The following is a 17,206-nucleotide window of genomic DNA, read 5'->3' as shown; positions in this document are numbered from 1 at the left end:
TTGATCGAAAATAAATGCATCCTCAGATTGCAAAATCGTCAAAATGAAATGCAAAAAGAGCAAAAGTAAAAATTGGATAAACTGCTACAAAAGTGAAATTGAAGAATGATATAATAATATTGGTAATTATAGCCTCACTTATTATCCAATTGAAAGGTCATGATGGGCAGAGAAATAGTTCAAATGTACTAAAAACAACTGCACGTTGCATCTTAATCAGACCATACGATTACGATGTGGCTTTTTTACAGTGTACGGTGAGATGGTAATTTACACATGGACCCATGAAAGCTCATGCAGGTAATTAAATTTTGGGACCATAAACGGTAAAAAAGCACAGTTTCACCGAGGGCCGGGTACGTACATTTTTACATGGGGCCATCACAAAAATTTATAAAATTGAGAGTACGAACTTGCCCTCTTTAGATCACACCCAACCCAGCTACCTTCGTTCCACACAAATGAGGGGTACTATTGCCAGTTTGAAAAGGACATGGTATTATTGGGATCCACTGCCTCAGCATGGACTCGATAGACCTGTCCCTTTTTATGTTGATTTAAAATCAACGGCCCAGATTTAGTGCTTGAGAAGCGAATATCTCAACCGTTGGTTAAAGCTTGTCTCTACTCGATTTCGATATTATATAATAAAAACAGCAAAAAGCGTTTTGGAAAAAAAATTTAAATTGAAATATCGCTCAGAAACTTAAGTCTTAATCAGTTAATTAATTTTTTTTAATGGAATAATTAAATGGTGAGCTGAGTTGGCCTGCACGTAAAGTTGATTGTTTATTGGTGAAAAATCGTGATTAAGATATAAAAAATAATTGATTAATTAAAAATGAGAGGATTTAATTATTAACCCCACGCATGGTTCTCCGGGAATCTCTCTTCTTCTCGAGTGGAATGGCTTGGACTTGCTCTGTGTGTGTATAATTTTTGCAGGAAGACCGCCCACCTATTCATTTCAAAATGTTTTCTCTACGAATTCTAGGAGGAGTTATAAATTGTGCAAAAAAAAAAAAAAATATATCATATTCTTCACCACCTTCAATGTCGATGATTAGAGAAAACATTTAATACAAAAATAGTACTATGATATGGGCAAATCGAAGTTGTGACAGCTCAGCTAAATGCATGCTGGCACATAAAGTTATACATTAGTCATTGTTTATTTATTTATTTATTTATATTTTAAGGTATTGTTTTCTTATACGATCATCTCACGAGTTATATTATCACGCACACTATCAATATATCATGAGAATTTGAACACGAAATCACTAGTTTATTCAGAAATAAAATGCGTAAAGAGCATCGAAATAAGGAGGAGTCAATGGCAACAAGAGCCCAAAGGACATGATTTCAATTATGGAGATCCAATCCAATTGGGGTCTAAATTAATTGAAACTTTAGTGTAATTGAAAGCCATGAATGATGCCTACGACTTCTTTGCCCATCAAGTGATTCCTATCATAGATAACACCCAGCACGTGATGGGAACCTGAGTTCGATTTGTTAATTGACGTTGTTCATTCATATTGGCAATCTTATTAGTGGAAGAGTCTTTATCTTATCATTAAGCAAAGCTCTCTCTCTCTCTCTCTCTCTCTCTCTCTCTCATGTGCAATTACTTCAAAAGTGTGGAACAGTATGCCTTTATGTGATAATGATATGCATGTAGCTGAAAACTCAAGCTTGTAGCTAGAGGGGTGGCTGGCCTTAGACCTATATACTGTGAGCATCAGATAGACGAAATTTGGCAAACTTTTGTTGACCACAGCTTGACAAAATTAAAAATTCACATAAAGGTGGATAAGATGGGTACACAACTCTCCCTAATCAGGAGAATCCACATAAAAACTATGCATATATTGTTTGCTTACTATACATCATTTTATGAAGAGTTTTTGTTTTTTTGGGACAAATGGTAGAGTTTTCATTTTCGTTATTCATGTAAGTTGAACTTAAAATCTCCTTGTATAGACAAATATCACTAAATCAAAAGCTAACTAACGATTAGTGAAACTACTTTATGTATTCCGAATTAGTTGGAACTTGGAAGTATATATTTATGTGTAGTGCACTAGCACTACTGACCCAGTTTGAAAGCAATTCATAAACTCCGCTATTTAGGGTAGTTTCTACAATGAGGATCTTATTTAAGGAGTTCAATCTCATCGTCAAACTATTTAAAATATTTAAGTCTATTGATTTCCTCACATTTGTTGATGGTGAGATTGAACCCCTTAAATAACCTCCTCATTCTAAACTCTTCGCTATAGCATTTCCGACTATTGAGTGATTTATGAAATGAACAAAGTACGCAGTGTGTGTGACCCCACCTTAACCTAATGGTGGTAGTCAGCAGCGGACCCAGAAATTTTTTAGCCGAGATGCAATTTATCGCTATCATCATCAACACCAACAGTTCATTTTTAACATACTCTATATAAGTAATTAGGAGTGAGCATCACAAAACACTTAGCATAAAAAGATAATCACAACAGTAGGGGATGTTGAGGAGAGGTAGTATTGCCATATGTTTATCAAATTCTACCATGTTGGTTGGCTGGTGCCGGCCACGGAGGCAGCTAAGAAAGAGGAGAGGGAGCACGATATGGCTAGGAAATAAGCACCGAGGGTTCTTCCTAGCTTGGAAAATCAAATCTTGGAAGTTGAATATTTGTGATATTGCCCAAGCTTTAAAATTGAAATCAGCAGGCTTTGATATTTGCTGAAAATCTAACAGAATGGGTCACCAAGATCTTTATGTTTACAAGAAACTAATTCCAATGGAGTGACCACCATATTTGACAAAGATCCTAAATCTTGGGTTTCAGTAAAATCAGATACTCGGATACACTACATATACAGAAGAGATAGCTATACTGCCTAGCCACAAAAATATGGGGGAAATCTGGCAGACTAAAAGATCGTAGATTGACTGCAAAACAGAAAACTTCATCTCTGTCTTCGTACGAATCAAAATTATCAACCCGTGTCCATATAAACGTGTTCCTTTTTTTTATTTTTTTTATTTTAAAGCCTGGTCCAAAACGACGTCGTTTTAACCAGGCTTTGTTATAAAAAAAATAAAATAAAATAAAAAAACAAGAAGCGCGCGCTGCGCCCAAGCCATTTGCACATTTCATCGACCAACTTGTGTGCGTCTCTACATGTGCAACTCCAACATCTTTTATGGAATTTTCCGACGAACGGAAATGCAAGTGCACCTCTTTGCGCCTGCACAGGTCCGCCACTTATGGTAGTACTATTTACCCATGTTGTAAGGTAACGCATAAAGCAAAGCAAAACAGTAAGCAGTCGAAGCCCAAAAGCCCAACAATCGTAGGGGCCCCTACGAAACAAGAGCTGGCTGGATCACTACTAGAGAGGGTGGCCAAAGTCTACCTGCCCTAGTGCCGGCCTGCACTGTCCAATCAAAAACTCGAGTGACAGACACAACCTTTTCCCCTCTCTCTCTCTCTCTCTTATCTGCGGTTTTGACGCAAGAAACAACTCATCAAGGAAGCTAACTTTATTAGAAAAGTAACACCAGATTTTAGAGTCTTTGTTGAGACAATCCCTGGCTTATCAGTTGTATGCTGTGCTCTCTATCTCTCACCGACGAAAGGCCTTTTCCCTGCTTTCCTTTTTAGGTGTACAAGTACTTACGTGGCCTTATCGGATTGGCTGATCGTTATCTCTTCTTTAATCTAAATTGTTGACTTGACTGCCTTTATCATTATCGTTATCATTTTCCTAAGGGAAACGTGGTATTCTACAGTTACGTCTTATGGGGGCGGCAGGTTTTTGAAAAAAAGGAAAGATAAATAAATTGGAATTTAACCTAATTTTTCGGAATTATCATGCGCGTTGACAGATGGCGTAGTGGGTATAATTTTACCTAATTTCGTTGATATAAACAGATACACGATTAAAATGTGGGTTAGGGATTTGTTGAAGAAAAGAATAATAGTAAGTAATCATCAACTGCCATCCATCCTTATAAAATAAAAATGGAAGCCGTCGTTTTCCGCTGGGTTAAGACAAAAATTGTGTTCCTAGTAGGAGTAGCATATTACCAACTGGCTTGACCAACAGATGTATGGAGATTCTAACAACAATCACGTAAGTAAAACATTTTCGAAAACATCATCGTGTGTGCGAAAGCGTAAAAGAATTTTCAGTTGTTAATGAATATGTACATGAATTCTTCACGCAAATTACATACAACTGACTGTCGATAACATATCTCAAAAACTTGTTTAAGTACAATAAATGCCCAATCTAATCTAATTGTATGCTAAACAATCGGATACAGCTCGTAGCTGACTTAATATTTAGTTGACATGCACAATCAATCATGCGTAGAAATAAAGTACTGCTTGGATGTGTAGGTCTTACCAAGAAAAGTAGCGGCACCATGTTCTATCGGCAGCCTTCCTAGAAACTTTCTCTGCTTAGTTTGTCTACAACAGGACAAATTAAGATTCGGCCCCCCCCCCCAGCACGCTTGAGCTGATGGGTTTAATGAGAAGAAAAAAATTAGCCAATGGTCAATAGCCAGATATGTATTGTCTTGTATAAAATATAATCGGTTTTAATGATTTGATTTGTTAAATATATATAGTGTGAGCGACCGCAGGATTAATTATAAACCCCCTCCTTTTTGTCATCCCACAACTATCAGTCTCTGTGGGCACGAAATAAAATTCAGGTACTCAGAAGTGAAGGGTGGTTCACTGTTATACTTAATATAAGGGTCTAAGTTATAAAATAATTCTATATGAAATGGACTTTAGAAATACACTTAAAATTCATTTACAACATAACAAAGAGGCTTTTAATTTCTTATAAATTACAAAACTACCATCGATTTTTCAAAACAAGCCCAACTTCAAAACCTCATTTAAAAAAAATCCAAAAAAATCAACAGGACATCAAAGTAATTTAATAATCAAAATTAAATTCAATAGAACCAGCTGTTATTTTTTGAGTTTATTTGTAAAAATTAAATAATATAGAATTTATTTATATTATTAATGTTAAGAATGAATATATTAGTAAATATCTAAATTTAATGCTGATGATGGGTGGCTTGTAGCTTGTTGGTGAGACCTCACACCAAGATGTTATAACTTTGTGAGTTATTATCAGTTCCATCTGTAGGTTTTTGAGCAGTTTATGTCACTTTTCTGGTTGAAACTTTAAATACTATATACAGCCACTATATACAGCCTATAGGTGTCGTGGTCCTGAGAATCCTGATGGTTAAAACTTGAACCCCCAATTGATCTGATGGCTCTACTTCATTGATTAATCTACGTACGTATACTTTTAGCCATTAATGGTCCAACTAAGAGTGGACCACTAATTCAAGGGATTTCTCTCTCTCTCTCTCTCTCTCTCTCTCTCTGTCCAATCCAGATTCAGAGGATTGGGGACCAATTTTTGTGACATTTGGGTTTGGTTCTTATATGCAAATCCAAAGGATGAAAGGTTCGCCAATTGGAAATGGGGACCAATTTTTGTGACATTTGGGTTTGGTTCTTATATGCGCAAGGGCCTGATATTGATATCCAAAGAGTGAGGCCCATCTTTATAATGTGTGTGACCCACTATGGTCCTATAATTATTTTACCTTACTAGTAAATTTGGATGAGAGGATTCAAACTCGTGTTCAAGATGACAGACTTATTGTCCTCACTAACTAGCATAATCCAAATGAATTTTTTAGGGTCTGTTTGGTATTTTATTTGGATCTAATTTCATAAACTCAAAAACAGATTTTAAGTCCAAACTCATAAAAATCCGTTTGGTAGGCCCATTTTTGAAAACTCAAACCCAAGAAAAACTCAAAAACACCTTCATTATTAAAAACAAAAAAAAAGTGAGATTCTCTCTCTCTCTCTCTCTCTCTCTCTCTCTTGTTAATTTCAATTTGGAATCTAGGGTTTCTTATTTCTGATTTTAATTTCAATTTTTTTAGATCTTAAAATTAATTTGGAGTTTAATACCAAACAAGTTTTTAGATCTTAAAATTCCCATTTGAAAATTCATGTTTTTAAAAAGAATCATAGTTTTTTAATTTACTTTTTTGAATAGGATACCAAACAGAGCCTTAATATTTTGCGAATATGTCTGTGTTTTGTCAATTCTTGCACCTACCTACACTCTTATCCTTGTTAGTTACAGTTTGTTTAGTATAGTAATTCAAAGAAGAGGCTTGAATAAGAGGTCTTGTTGTTGGTGAAGGTAGTGAACTCGTCTCTTTACACACAAGTTTGAATAAGCCAAATGATAAAAGTGAGCTTTAATCGTAGTTTTGGAAGGCATTGTTATAAATAAACCTAATTTAAACTATTAACTCTTTTATCAAAATAATAATAATTCACTTAGGGTAAAAGTGGAAGCACATAAAGTTGCAAGGCACCACCCTTGTTTGGGATTGCTTTTTTTTTTTTGTTGGTGGTCAAAAACCTACTTCACTTTAAATTTAAGTTGTTTAAGATATTTAGTAAAAATAAAATATCCTGATTATTTTAAAAACAGTTGTCTCTTGACAACAACTTTTAAAAGCAGGTTATGAGTTGCTTTTCAAACCTGCTTTCAAAATAAGCAGAGATGAGCATTTGATGAATTTTTTTAAAATTTCCAAAATACACCTCCGCCTCCAGATCCAACTCCACCACCTCCTCCACCACCACCACCACATCATCCTCCTCCTTCTCCGCCACCATCACCACCAAAATTACCACCTCCTCATCAACCTCCACCACCTCCACCTTCATCATCTCCTCTACCACTGCCTTTTTCACTGCCACCTTCACCTCTATCTCTTTAACTACCACCACGACTATCACCACATGATTAGCGCATAACACTTTCAACATCATGTCTATTTTAGTTATTATTTACAGTTACAACAATTTTATATTAAAATTTACCAAACGATTTTGACACCATTTTTTGTACCAGCGACACTTTTTAAAATAATTTTTTTAGCAACGTGGAGTTGTTTTACTTTATAACTAATTATTTTCAAAACACAACAAAAGTCATGTTCGGTAACGTTTTCTTACAATATTTTCAGATAATGAAAACAAGAAAATGAATTTGCATTTTCAGGAAATGAAAATGCATCTGGTAGATTAATTAGAAAACATATTTAGAAAACAAAAGCAATGAAAACGTGTCTGGTAGTACAATTTGAAATAATAATATGTGAGTTATTTTTATGAAAACGTTTCCCATAAGAATGAAAACAACTTTTTTATGTTTTCTACAAGTACACATGAACTTGTTTTCATTTTATGAAAACATTCTCAATGTTTTTGGTTTTTGGGCCATCAAACGTGTTTTTGCCTCATTTTTGTGCTCTAAAAATAAAAATAACCCCTTAAAACGTAACCGAACGCCACTAACTTTTTGCAATCCCAAACTTGCCCTGAATCTACTTGATTTATCCTAAATATAAGCAAAGCTTCTGACACGGCAGGCGGTGTTATTTATCAAAACCCTATTCGGAGTTTTGCTCGCTGTTTTTGTGAGTTCTTAATTTCAGAAAGATCCAATCTTTTCCTTTTGTTTTTATTTATTGTGATGATAAAATTGATTCTGTGTGGGTTAATTCGGTTAAGGGTGTTCAAAATTTGGCAAAAACAGGATTTTTGTATTTCTGGAATTGAGTAATCGCTGATGATGAGAAGCATAAAGGCCATAAGCAGCGACGACGTTTATGCGCATGGGTTGTCGTTGGGATGAGGAATGTGCCAATATGCTAATCTGAGGCCCCCTTTTCTCTCTGTCTCTTTAAAACTCTGTTTTTAACATCATAAACCAGTATATACTGTTTGTTTGGCAAGAAAAGAAAAGAGTTTGTGGCAACAATTAGGCTTATTTCATCCTTTGGGGCGATTGGGCTTTAGAGGCAGTAATTTTGGTGCAGCGTGAGGCATGCATGAACCAGTGCTCGTATATGAACCTGAAAGTGAAACCAACGAGAAGCAAAATGAAAAGAAAAGAAAAGAAAAAAATAGAGAGCCTAGAAGTTTCATACAAGTGGCATCCCAATTTGGGAATTTTGATCCTTTCCGACAAGTTTTCTACGGGATAGAGATTTCCCGGCGAATTTTGTTCTTCTTGCCGACAAACATATAGATTGCAAGGTGTAAGACTGGTAAGTTGAAGAAGGATAGTTGTCTTCTTGTGTGGTTTGACTTGCAGGTTTAAAGTGAAGAGTTGGTAGAAGTGTTTGTACATAATATCTTCAAATGCTTGCTTCCAGGTTAAGAAAGCTCACGCTGCCTGCCTGCCGGCCTCTCTCTCTTCCCACTTCCCACATTTTTTGTTTATATACATTCAACTAAACTTGTTTAGTTCGGCTTTGGTTTTCTGTTTTTACTAGGATCATCAGATTCAGCTACACCTCCAGACTTGAAGGTTCTCTTCTCTTTTGCTGGGCAGTTGGCACTCTGAGATAAAGGGTTAGTTATGGGACCTGGCGGACCTGGCGGACCTGGCGGACCTGGCGGTGGAGGTGGAGGGCCAGGAGGAGGTGGCTGGGGAGGCCCTGGGCCTGGAGGACCTGGTGGCTGGGGAGGCCCTGGACCTGGAGGACCTGGTGGCTGGGGAGGCCCGGGACCTGGAGGACCTGGTGGCTGGGGCCCCGGGCCTGGGGGGCCATGGGGTGGCGGTGGTTTCTGGGGTGGACCTGGCTTTTTTGGGGGGTTTGGTGATGGATTATGCAACCTGGTATCTTCTTGGTAATTATGATTTATGAACACCCATTTGAATTTTTGTTTCAAATGAATGATTATTCTATGCAAAGTTGTCTATATATGCATATGAAGTTAATTATGAACTGAAATCTGAAGTGTGTTGTTGTTGCAGCTTCTACTGCTTGTGCTGCTGTGGTTTGCTCCAAGAATGCTTTGGCGGCCCTCGTGGCGGATATGGTCCTCCCGGACCTCCTCCTTTCTGATCCAGTGTGTTTTGAAGTTGGCTGTTATTTTTAGCTTTGGAGCCATGTTTATGTTAAAGTTGCTGAGTTTATGTTTATTTGATTCCCTGAGTGAAAGTTTAACGTGAATTCCGAATCATCTTTTCAAACTGTTACTTTGAATCTTGTTATTTACTTCCAAATTGACACCTAAGATAATCGTTAATTGAAGTAATAGTTTACTTTGATGAAAGTTTAATTGAGAAAGAATCTTGTTCTTTTCCTCATTCAAAATCAGATGACCTTATATATTTATAGGCATGCTACAAAATCTGCTAACTTTTCTGTCAAAAGAATAAGAATTTGATTGCTAGTCAGAGTACTGTTAATCCCATTTCTTTCCTTGAGTTCCATAATGTCTGCATATGTACAATACAACACGGCTCAGGGAGGGAGGCCTGCCTATAAGTTATAATTTTGACTATTTACACCAATATATAACCCAGCAAAACAATCAATCCTCAAGTTATAATATTACTCTACTATCTGCTGCTCCCCAAGTACCGATTGGTGCACAATATCTTCGTTGGGTGAACCAGGAGCGAATGGCACAAATCCTCTACCGCCAAAAACAGGACGCATGAAACTGTCATCAAACATTCTCCAGTAGTAATGCACAGAACGAACCGGTGTCATCAAGAGCATACGCAGAACAGTTCGACGTGGAATTCTATCACCGGCCATATCCCACTTTGGATCGTCCCCATTAGTGAGGAGTGGCATAGCCAGAGACATCTCAGATGATAATAATTCAGAGGACATGATGCTGCCTGAGTGTTTATGTTGTGGCAACAACCACCTTACAAGAGGCTTAGTCAATAATCCGCACACCTGCAATTGCCAAACACCGACTTAAGTGATAAGCAGGCAAAGAGCAGGCCTCAGTCTTACAACAAGAAGTTTTAAAGTGGATAAGGAATTTTACCACATTGGTGAAGAGAACAACTGTGATTGTACTAGTGATCATGACTGCATTTCCACGGCGTTGAGTATGGCCTGACATTGTAAACTGAAAAACACAGCATATTAAAAACTTAGTTACATTAAAACAACAAGTAAACTAAAGTCATTAAATTTGATCCATTCCTTACCCAATTATAAGCAAGAGCCACAGATACAGCACCTCTCATGAGTCCTGCCCACCATACCGTTACCTGTTTGATTTTTGTCAATGAATCAGTCACTAAGTAATTCAAGAGGCTGAAAAACTTCAACAACAGATACCAAAATAGCTAACCTGTTGCTTAAATCCAATTTTGTCGCTCTGATGTTTCCTAGTTAAGTTCGAAGCAAAACATAGGGGAAATACAAAAGCAGCTCTTCCAATCAGAACCAGGCCAAGTAATATCGAACTGACTCCAATTGATGTCCCAGGACTGTTAAAAAAGAAGAAGAAAAATAAGCTTTTAATGACTTTAAAACAAATGGGAGGGTTGGGCTGCAGGGAAAGTCATCAACAATACTATCAAACTGTCCATTTGTATACATATAGGGGTTACCTCTCGCTTACAAATTTCCACTTCTCAATGTCCAAGGCATCCATACCAACATACAGGAAGATGAAAATCTCCGAAACAAATGATAATGTTGCAAAAGCATGCCTGCAGTTGTGAAAACAGCACATGAGAAAGAAACAGACACGCGACTTGTTTGTCCATGCTCTGTATATTTATACACACATACATGTCTGCTATGTTAAACTTTTGGAAAAGTTGGCTTACTTGGTTGTAACTCTTGATCTTTCGGTTACATTGTGCCAGGTATAGTGAGACATGACAATCCCGCAGAAGAAAACAGTAAGAATGCCACTTAAATCGAACAGCTGGAAGATGAATAAAATTTGTTATTGTTAACAGAGTCAAACACCAGTCAATATCTAAAACCAAACTGGATTGAGCTTTCAGTCCAAGAGGGTAAATCAAAATCTTACTTCTGCCACCATATATGACAAATAAGCCATTAGAATCATAAGAGCAACTTCACGATCAGTAGAGTGCCTGCCAAGGTACAACTTCTTCATGATGTATGCACTAAGCAATCCGACCTGCAAGTGTAAAAGAGAAGATGAGAAAATGAGCCTTCCAAGGTACAATTGTAAACCTGACCGAACTCCCATCTTTCTCTGTTTCTTTTTCGGTCTACCATGAAATCTCCCTAATGCCATCAGTCATGCATGAAAGCTGATAATATGAACATGAGAAAATGAGGATGTGCACAAAGACTCACAGCTATACCCAGCAATGTGCTTGTCAGAAACAGATATAAGAAATTGCCAATAAACTCCATCACAATGGTTGAGTTGATGTGAGAGAGATCAAATCTCTGGATTGCATTGAAAAGTACCACAGATGTGGCATCATTTACAACACCTTCTCCGAAGACTAGACTGTACAGTAAAGGCGTCTCATCTTGATTAAGCACCTGCCACATCAGAGACAAACTTAGTAATGATTTACAATTTTAGTTATCCACTGATTTTATGTTTCAATAAACAGGGCCACGAGGAAAATATACATACCTGAAGGGTGCAAACAGTATCTGTAGCCGAGAGGATTGCTCCAAGTGCTACAGGTAGAGAAGTGAAACAAAAAATAAGAGCATAAAGGGGCGAAATAAGAAGTAATAAATGTTTCAAATACAACACAAATATGAACTCAAACAAGAGTGTAATTACACAACAAAATTTATGTAGATTAAAATGAGAAAGTAATAGAGAGATTACCAAGATAATCGTTCATCTCCAGGAAACCAATGTCCATTTTTTCGAATAAGTGCAACGAACCTGGATCAAAATTACAAAAGTTGCAACCATTATAAACCGTAGCTTTGGTGAGTTTCTCTTGCAATATCAGCCCTACACTGGCCTGCTAGATTATTTAAAACTTACCTAGCCATACAATGACAAATGATATAAAACTGCCAACAGCACCCAACAACATGATTGTCATGAAGTTCTGGAAAAACCGCTTCTTTTTCACCTGGAATCTGGTATGGAAAATAATGAAACCAGGAAACTTCACGATCATGATGAGGCAGCATTGAATATAAAAGGCTGAGATGAGATTGATATGAAATACATGGCTTACCCAGCATTGAATATAATAGGTGGCAGAAGATATATGAAGAAAATATCTTCATTAAAAACTAAGACGCGTGAGCTTTTCCATTCGGTATTTAGAAGAATAACAATTCCAGTACAAAGGCCCTGCATTCAAATCAAACCCAACAAAAAAATCATCCGAAAATTCCGAAACAATGACATGTGATTCAGTAAACCAAAGCTAGAGCATTTAATTTGGAGGAACTTACAATGAGAAGGGCAGTGACTGATTCAGTCATCCATCGACTTTTCTCCAGAAGATGACCAATCACAATGCAAAAACAAAGGAGCACCACGAATAAAGTTATGGAATTTATGGGAGCTTCGTCGGTGGTCGTCGATTTCACCCCCAGTCTCATCAAAGCAGAGACCAAAGGGAAACCCATCGAGATGGAGCCACTCAATCTCTGCAAGCTCCTGATAAAATTAAACTCAAATCGTCACAAAGGCTCAACTCACTTCACCATCAAAAAATACATAATGCTCAAACTTTCATAAGAAAATAAATTCCAAATACCAATAACTCTGCATCAAATTACTTCAATGAATTCAAACATAGAAACGAAAACAAGTCATGAGCGTAAGGCTTAAAGACATTAGAATGAAAACTTTCTTTTCTTTTCCTCCACTCCACTTTCTATGAAACCAAACAGGACTGGAAAAGAAACAGTGCGCACCTCTATAATATCAATGGCCGCGCAATCTACAGCAAGACAAGATGGAATTTGACATTTAGAGAGAGTAAGGAGTCATATATAGTTTTAGAGGGAGAGAGCAGAAAATAAGAATCCAGAGAAAAAGAGACTTGAAAGACCGCGAAAGAAAAGAAAGAAGACGGAGTCCTTTTATGAGTTGAAGTCGCGGGAGAATCAGAGCCGTCCGAGTAAGTGGGCCCCAGCTCAGCTCTAACCTTGTTGTACACCCTACGCGAGTATTGTTACCGCTTTGGAAATAGGAAAGTAAAATCTTTAATTGAAGGCCTGCCAATCAAGAACTGCCACCTGTGAATGTCTCGCGGGTCTAAGAGTTGGTGCCCGTAGCATTACCTCTTTTTCTTGGGTAACCAAAAAAAAAAAACTAACCTTGTTTTTATGACGGTTATCAACAGAAAAATTAAAAATAAGATGAGAAACCCTTGACGCTGCGTTATGAATGAACAACAACTTAGCCCCCCAGCAGTTGTTGTTTATGAATGAACAACAACTGCTGCTAAAACATTATCACTAAGTTTAGAATGTCCACGAATAAACTACTACAACATTCTCATCAAAAGAAGGTTGTGAAGAAAACTAATTCGTATTAAGAAGAATATAAATCAATAAATAAATATGTGGATTATAAATGTATTTCGTAATTTTTATTTTATTTTGTTGACGTTGTCCTTTTTGTGTTATATGATAATTAAAATGATTTTATAAAATAGTAAAATTTCAAAATTAATATAATATGTTGTTGGTTGATAATATATACTGATTGGGTCATTCATATTGCGCCGCTAAAAGTTTATATCATTTTAATATTTACGCGCCATTAAACGGCTATAAAATTTCAACGGTTGAATTATATCTAGTCGTTAAAATTCAAATCAAGTGACTCAATACATAAGTGATCAAGGACTTAAATTAATTGCACTCAATTATTATTTTTGGATGCGGACTGCACTCAATTGTGCCACATGAGATTATCATGGCAGATTTGTTCAAATGTCTTTTTTCTTTGTTGGGTCAAGTTCAAATGTCATGTTATCTTAAATTCATTGCAAGAATAATCTTGTTAAAGCAAAACAATTGTTCATTGTTGGGTTGGGCTAAACTTGAACCAATATCCAATTCATCCAAACTATCCAAACCCGGAACCAATCGACTTCGGCCAATAAGAAGTAGCTTGGATAAGACAGTGTACTGGTAACAGGATCTATCATTCATCGCCCATCACTTTTCTCGGGGACTCTAGCACGGACAACAAAACACTGATCACCAAACCCTAATTTACAGCCCTCGGCGCTTACATTCATTTGCCAACCTTGGAAAATGGGTTTCAGTCCCTCTCCCTGACTCAAAATCTGGTATTTACTAGGCGTTGTAGATGTTCCTGTAAGCTGGTTTCCGAGGTTTGTGTGGTTCAATCTCTGTAAAAGTATAAAGCTTTCATGGGTTATCAGGAATGTTTGGCATTCAGTTTCTTTTAGGGTGTTTTTTGAAAGTATTTCTAGAGAGATCTATGGAAAAGTGACAAACTTTGATTGGATTTGGCGGTTTATCTTAGTTGATCTTTAGTTTTTCGGTTGTTGGATTTATCAGTGTAGTATATATCGGTTGAATAGTTTTGTAGATCTACAAACAGTGCATCAGTGGCTGAAAACTGTGTATATAAGACCTTGGGATGAAAAATGGAGTGCGGATGTAACATTTTGTAGTGAATTGTGCTGAGGGAAGAAATTTTTTATCAACGGTTGTCCCCTTTGATTAAAAGTATAGCTTTTAGCATTTCAGGCTTCTGGGATTTCAGTGATGTCTTTGAAGAGTATATTTCAAGATATGAAAGGCGAGTTTGGGAGCATTTCTAGGAAAAGCTTTGATGTGAAATTTGGTATAAGATCAAGGTCTCAACGGGTGGTTCAGGATACCACCTCATTTCGAGTTGATGCTTTGAAGCAGAGTTGTTGGGCTAACATGCCACCGGAGCTTTTGAGGGATGTGTTGATGAGAATAGAGGCATCTGATGATACATGGCCTCCGCGGAAAAATGTAGTTTCTTGTGCTGGTGTTTGCAGGAATTGGAGAGAAATCATGAAAGAGATTGTGAAATCCCCAGAAGTTTCGGGCAAGCTGACATTCCCAATCTCTTTGAAGCAGGTTTGAGATAGTGGCCCATATCCTTCCTACAAAGAATCAATTGTTCATGTTTTTATCCAATTGTGTTCAATTGTATAATGTATTCGTTTTACCTTTAATCTGTTGCTTGTTATAACATTCCCCTCTGGTTTGTATTTTTTGTTTAGCTTGATGAACTACATTGTTATATCTTGAAATTGATTTGCAGAGTCAGGAAAAGATCCTTATATTGTATGTAGCAATGGTAGCTTCCCAAATAATGGCTGATTGATGATTGTTGTATTGAAATGTGCATGCAAAAGAAACTACTAAGGCTACCTCTCATATCTTCAGCAAAACATTTTCATAAATATTTTTCCGTCATTGAAGTCTTATTAAGGAGTTAAGAATTGTAAATCTTATTGTTATCAATTTAAATAACAACTGAAGTCTTTGCTTATATTTTGCAGCCTGGTCAAAGGGGATCCCTTCTTCAGTGTTATATAAAACGGAGTCGTAGCAACCAGACATATTATCTTTTTCTGGGTTTAAATCAAGGTGATTTACTGAATATTTGTCCCGAATGATTGTGCTGATCTAATGTTGCTTTTGCTGGGATTACTGTGCTCTTTGCATTGTCTGTAATGCTCATGGTAGGATTCGTAATGTGGTTTTAATTTTGGATTTCATTAAGTAATTTGGTTGTTAACAACGTAGTTACTAAAACACAGAAAACAAGGTTAAGTTTTCTAGAGTCTCCTTCTCAGATGTGATTTTTTAATATTAATTGTTTTAGCTTTTGTACTTGCCAGCCTCAACTGATGATGGGAAGTTCCTTCTTGCTGCAAAAAAGTGTAGACGCCCAACCTGCACAGACTACATCATCTCTGTAAATGCTGAGGATGTGTCAAAAGGGAACAGTGGCTTTGTCGGAAAGCTCAGGTATGTTTGTCAGGCCTGTGAGATGACTAGTTCTTGATCCTCTTCTAGGCCTAAGTTCATCATCCCATTTTCCTTTAACAGATCAAATTTTCTGGGCACTAAGTTCACAATCTATGATGCGCAACCTACTAATACTGGAGCCAAAGTCACTAAATGTCGTTCAACCAGGCTTGTAAATATGAAACAAGTCTCCCCCAGGGTTCCTGCTGGCAACTACCCTGTGGCCCACATTGCTTATGAGTTGAACGTCTTGGGTTCCAGGTACGAGGAACATAACTTTCCTTTTTCTTTTCTCAAGTGATGTTTTTTATAAATACTGCGATTGATTTGCCATCAAAATCAGAGGTCCGAGGAGAATGCAGTGTGTAATGGATGCCATCCCTGCCCGTGCTGTTGAGCCAGGAGGCGTGGCACCCACACAGACTGAATTTCTGCATAGCAACCCGGATAGTTTTCCATCCCTCCCTTTTTTCAGATCAACATCAACCCGGATGGAGAATTTCGAGTCTGGTGAGAATGGAGGTATGCTGGTATTGAGGAACAAGGCGCCTAGGTGGCATGAACAACTCCAGTGCTGGTGTCTCAACTTCAATGGACGAGTAACAGTTGCTTCCGTCAAGAATTTTCAGCTTGTTGCTTCCCCAGAGAACGGAGTTGCTGCTGGCCAGGAGCATGAGAATGTCATCCTCCAGTTTGGAAAAGTGGGCAAGGATGTATTCACCATGGATTATCAGTATCCAATCTCAGCCTTTCAGGCATTTGCAATTTGTCTGAGCAGCTTTGACACCAAGATTGCTTGTGAATGATTGGCAAGCGCTAAGCAGGTTGCAATCCACAGTCGTAATGCTTGGAATTCCAGTAGTCTGTATTTAAATCAAAACCTGTTTCCTTTTTTCTTTTTATCCTTTTCAGAAGTGCTTTTCGTATTCTGAAGATGTGCAAAATCTTATTTTGCTTAAACATTATTTCCCTTCATATCTAGAATGATAAGCCTCCTTTCTTTTCTGTTTGGTTGTAAATACGAGAAATACAGTAGGATTGGATTGTCTTCAAAAATATTGGGCCGGGCCGAAAGCTAGGCATATGCCTTGGGCCTCACGTTGCCTCGTTTAGGAACACAATCCTTGAGAGAGGAAACGCTCCCTCTGGTCTGGGCTCCTTCCAAGGCATACTTTCGTAGTTTAATTTAATATTTTATATATATTGAGTTTTCAATGTAAAATTACAAATCCGAGGTTAATATTATTGACATGTCGAATTAGATAGATCCCTACTGTTGCTTTGCTTGTATAAAAGATACAAATTTGAAGGATCCCGGTTTTGGCCTCACTCCTCATTTCATAT

General features: G+C 37.3%; 3 protein-coding genes across 3 annotated transcripts; 2 read left to right on the top strand and 1 right to left on the bottom strand.

Annotated features, from left to right (window-relative positions):
• Window positions 7,452-9,117, top strand: LOC18768795 (heterogeneous nuclear ribonucleoprotein A1). Its single transcript, XM_007200420.2, has 2 exons — window positions 7,452-8,771; window positions 8,899-9,117. The coding sequence occupies exons 1-2, from the start codon at window positions 8,500-8,502 to the stop codon at window positions 8,987-8,989; spliced, it is 363 nt and encodes a 120-aa protein (XP_007200482.1). The 5' UTR covers window positions 7,452-8,499; the 3' UTR covers window positions 8,990-9,117.
• On the bottom strand, window positions 9,010-12,871 carry LOC18768819 (sodium/hydrogen exchanger 2). Its single transcript, XM_007199412.2, has 14 exons — window positions 12,785-12,871; window positions 12,317-12,524; window positions 12,094-12,212; window positions 11,895-11,992; window positions 11,730-11,789; window positions 11,526-11,572; window positions 11,234-11,428; window positions 10,938-11,051; window positions 10,729-10,829; window positions 10,507-10,608; window positions 10,245-10,383; window positions 10,099-10,161; window positions 9,933-10,016; window positions 9,010-9,838 (listed from the first exon to the last, which is right to left on the bottom strand). Exons 2-14 carry the CDS (start codon window positions 12,491-12,493, stop codon window positions 9,482-9,484), a joined length of 1,656 nt encoding a protein of 551 aa, XP_007199474.1. The 5' UTR covers window positions 12,494-12,524; window positions 12,785-12,871; the 3' UTR covers window positions 9,010-9,481.
• On the top strand, window positions 13,888-16,867 carry LOC18768569 (tubby-like F-box protein 3). Its single transcript, XM_007199836.2, has 5 exons — window positions 13,888-14,962; window positions 15,391-15,478; window positions 15,733-15,862; window positions 15,944-16,123; window positions 16,206-16,867. Exons 1-5 carry the CDS (start codon window positions 14,618-14,620, stop codon window positions 16,666-16,668), a joined length of 1,206 nt encoding a protein of 401 aa, XP_007199898.1. The 5' UTR covers window positions 13,888-14,617; the 3' UTR covers window positions 16,669-16,867.

Source organism: Prunus persica, chromosome G8 (genome assembly GCF_000346465.2).
Source record: "Prunus persica cultivar Lovell chromosome G8, Prunus_persica_NCBIv2, whole genome shotgun sequence".
NCBI lineage: Eukaryota > Viridiplantae > Streptophyta > Magnoliopsida > Rosales > Rosaceae > Prunus > Prunus persica.
This window is presented reverse-complemented; position numbering and strand designations above follow the sequence as displayed.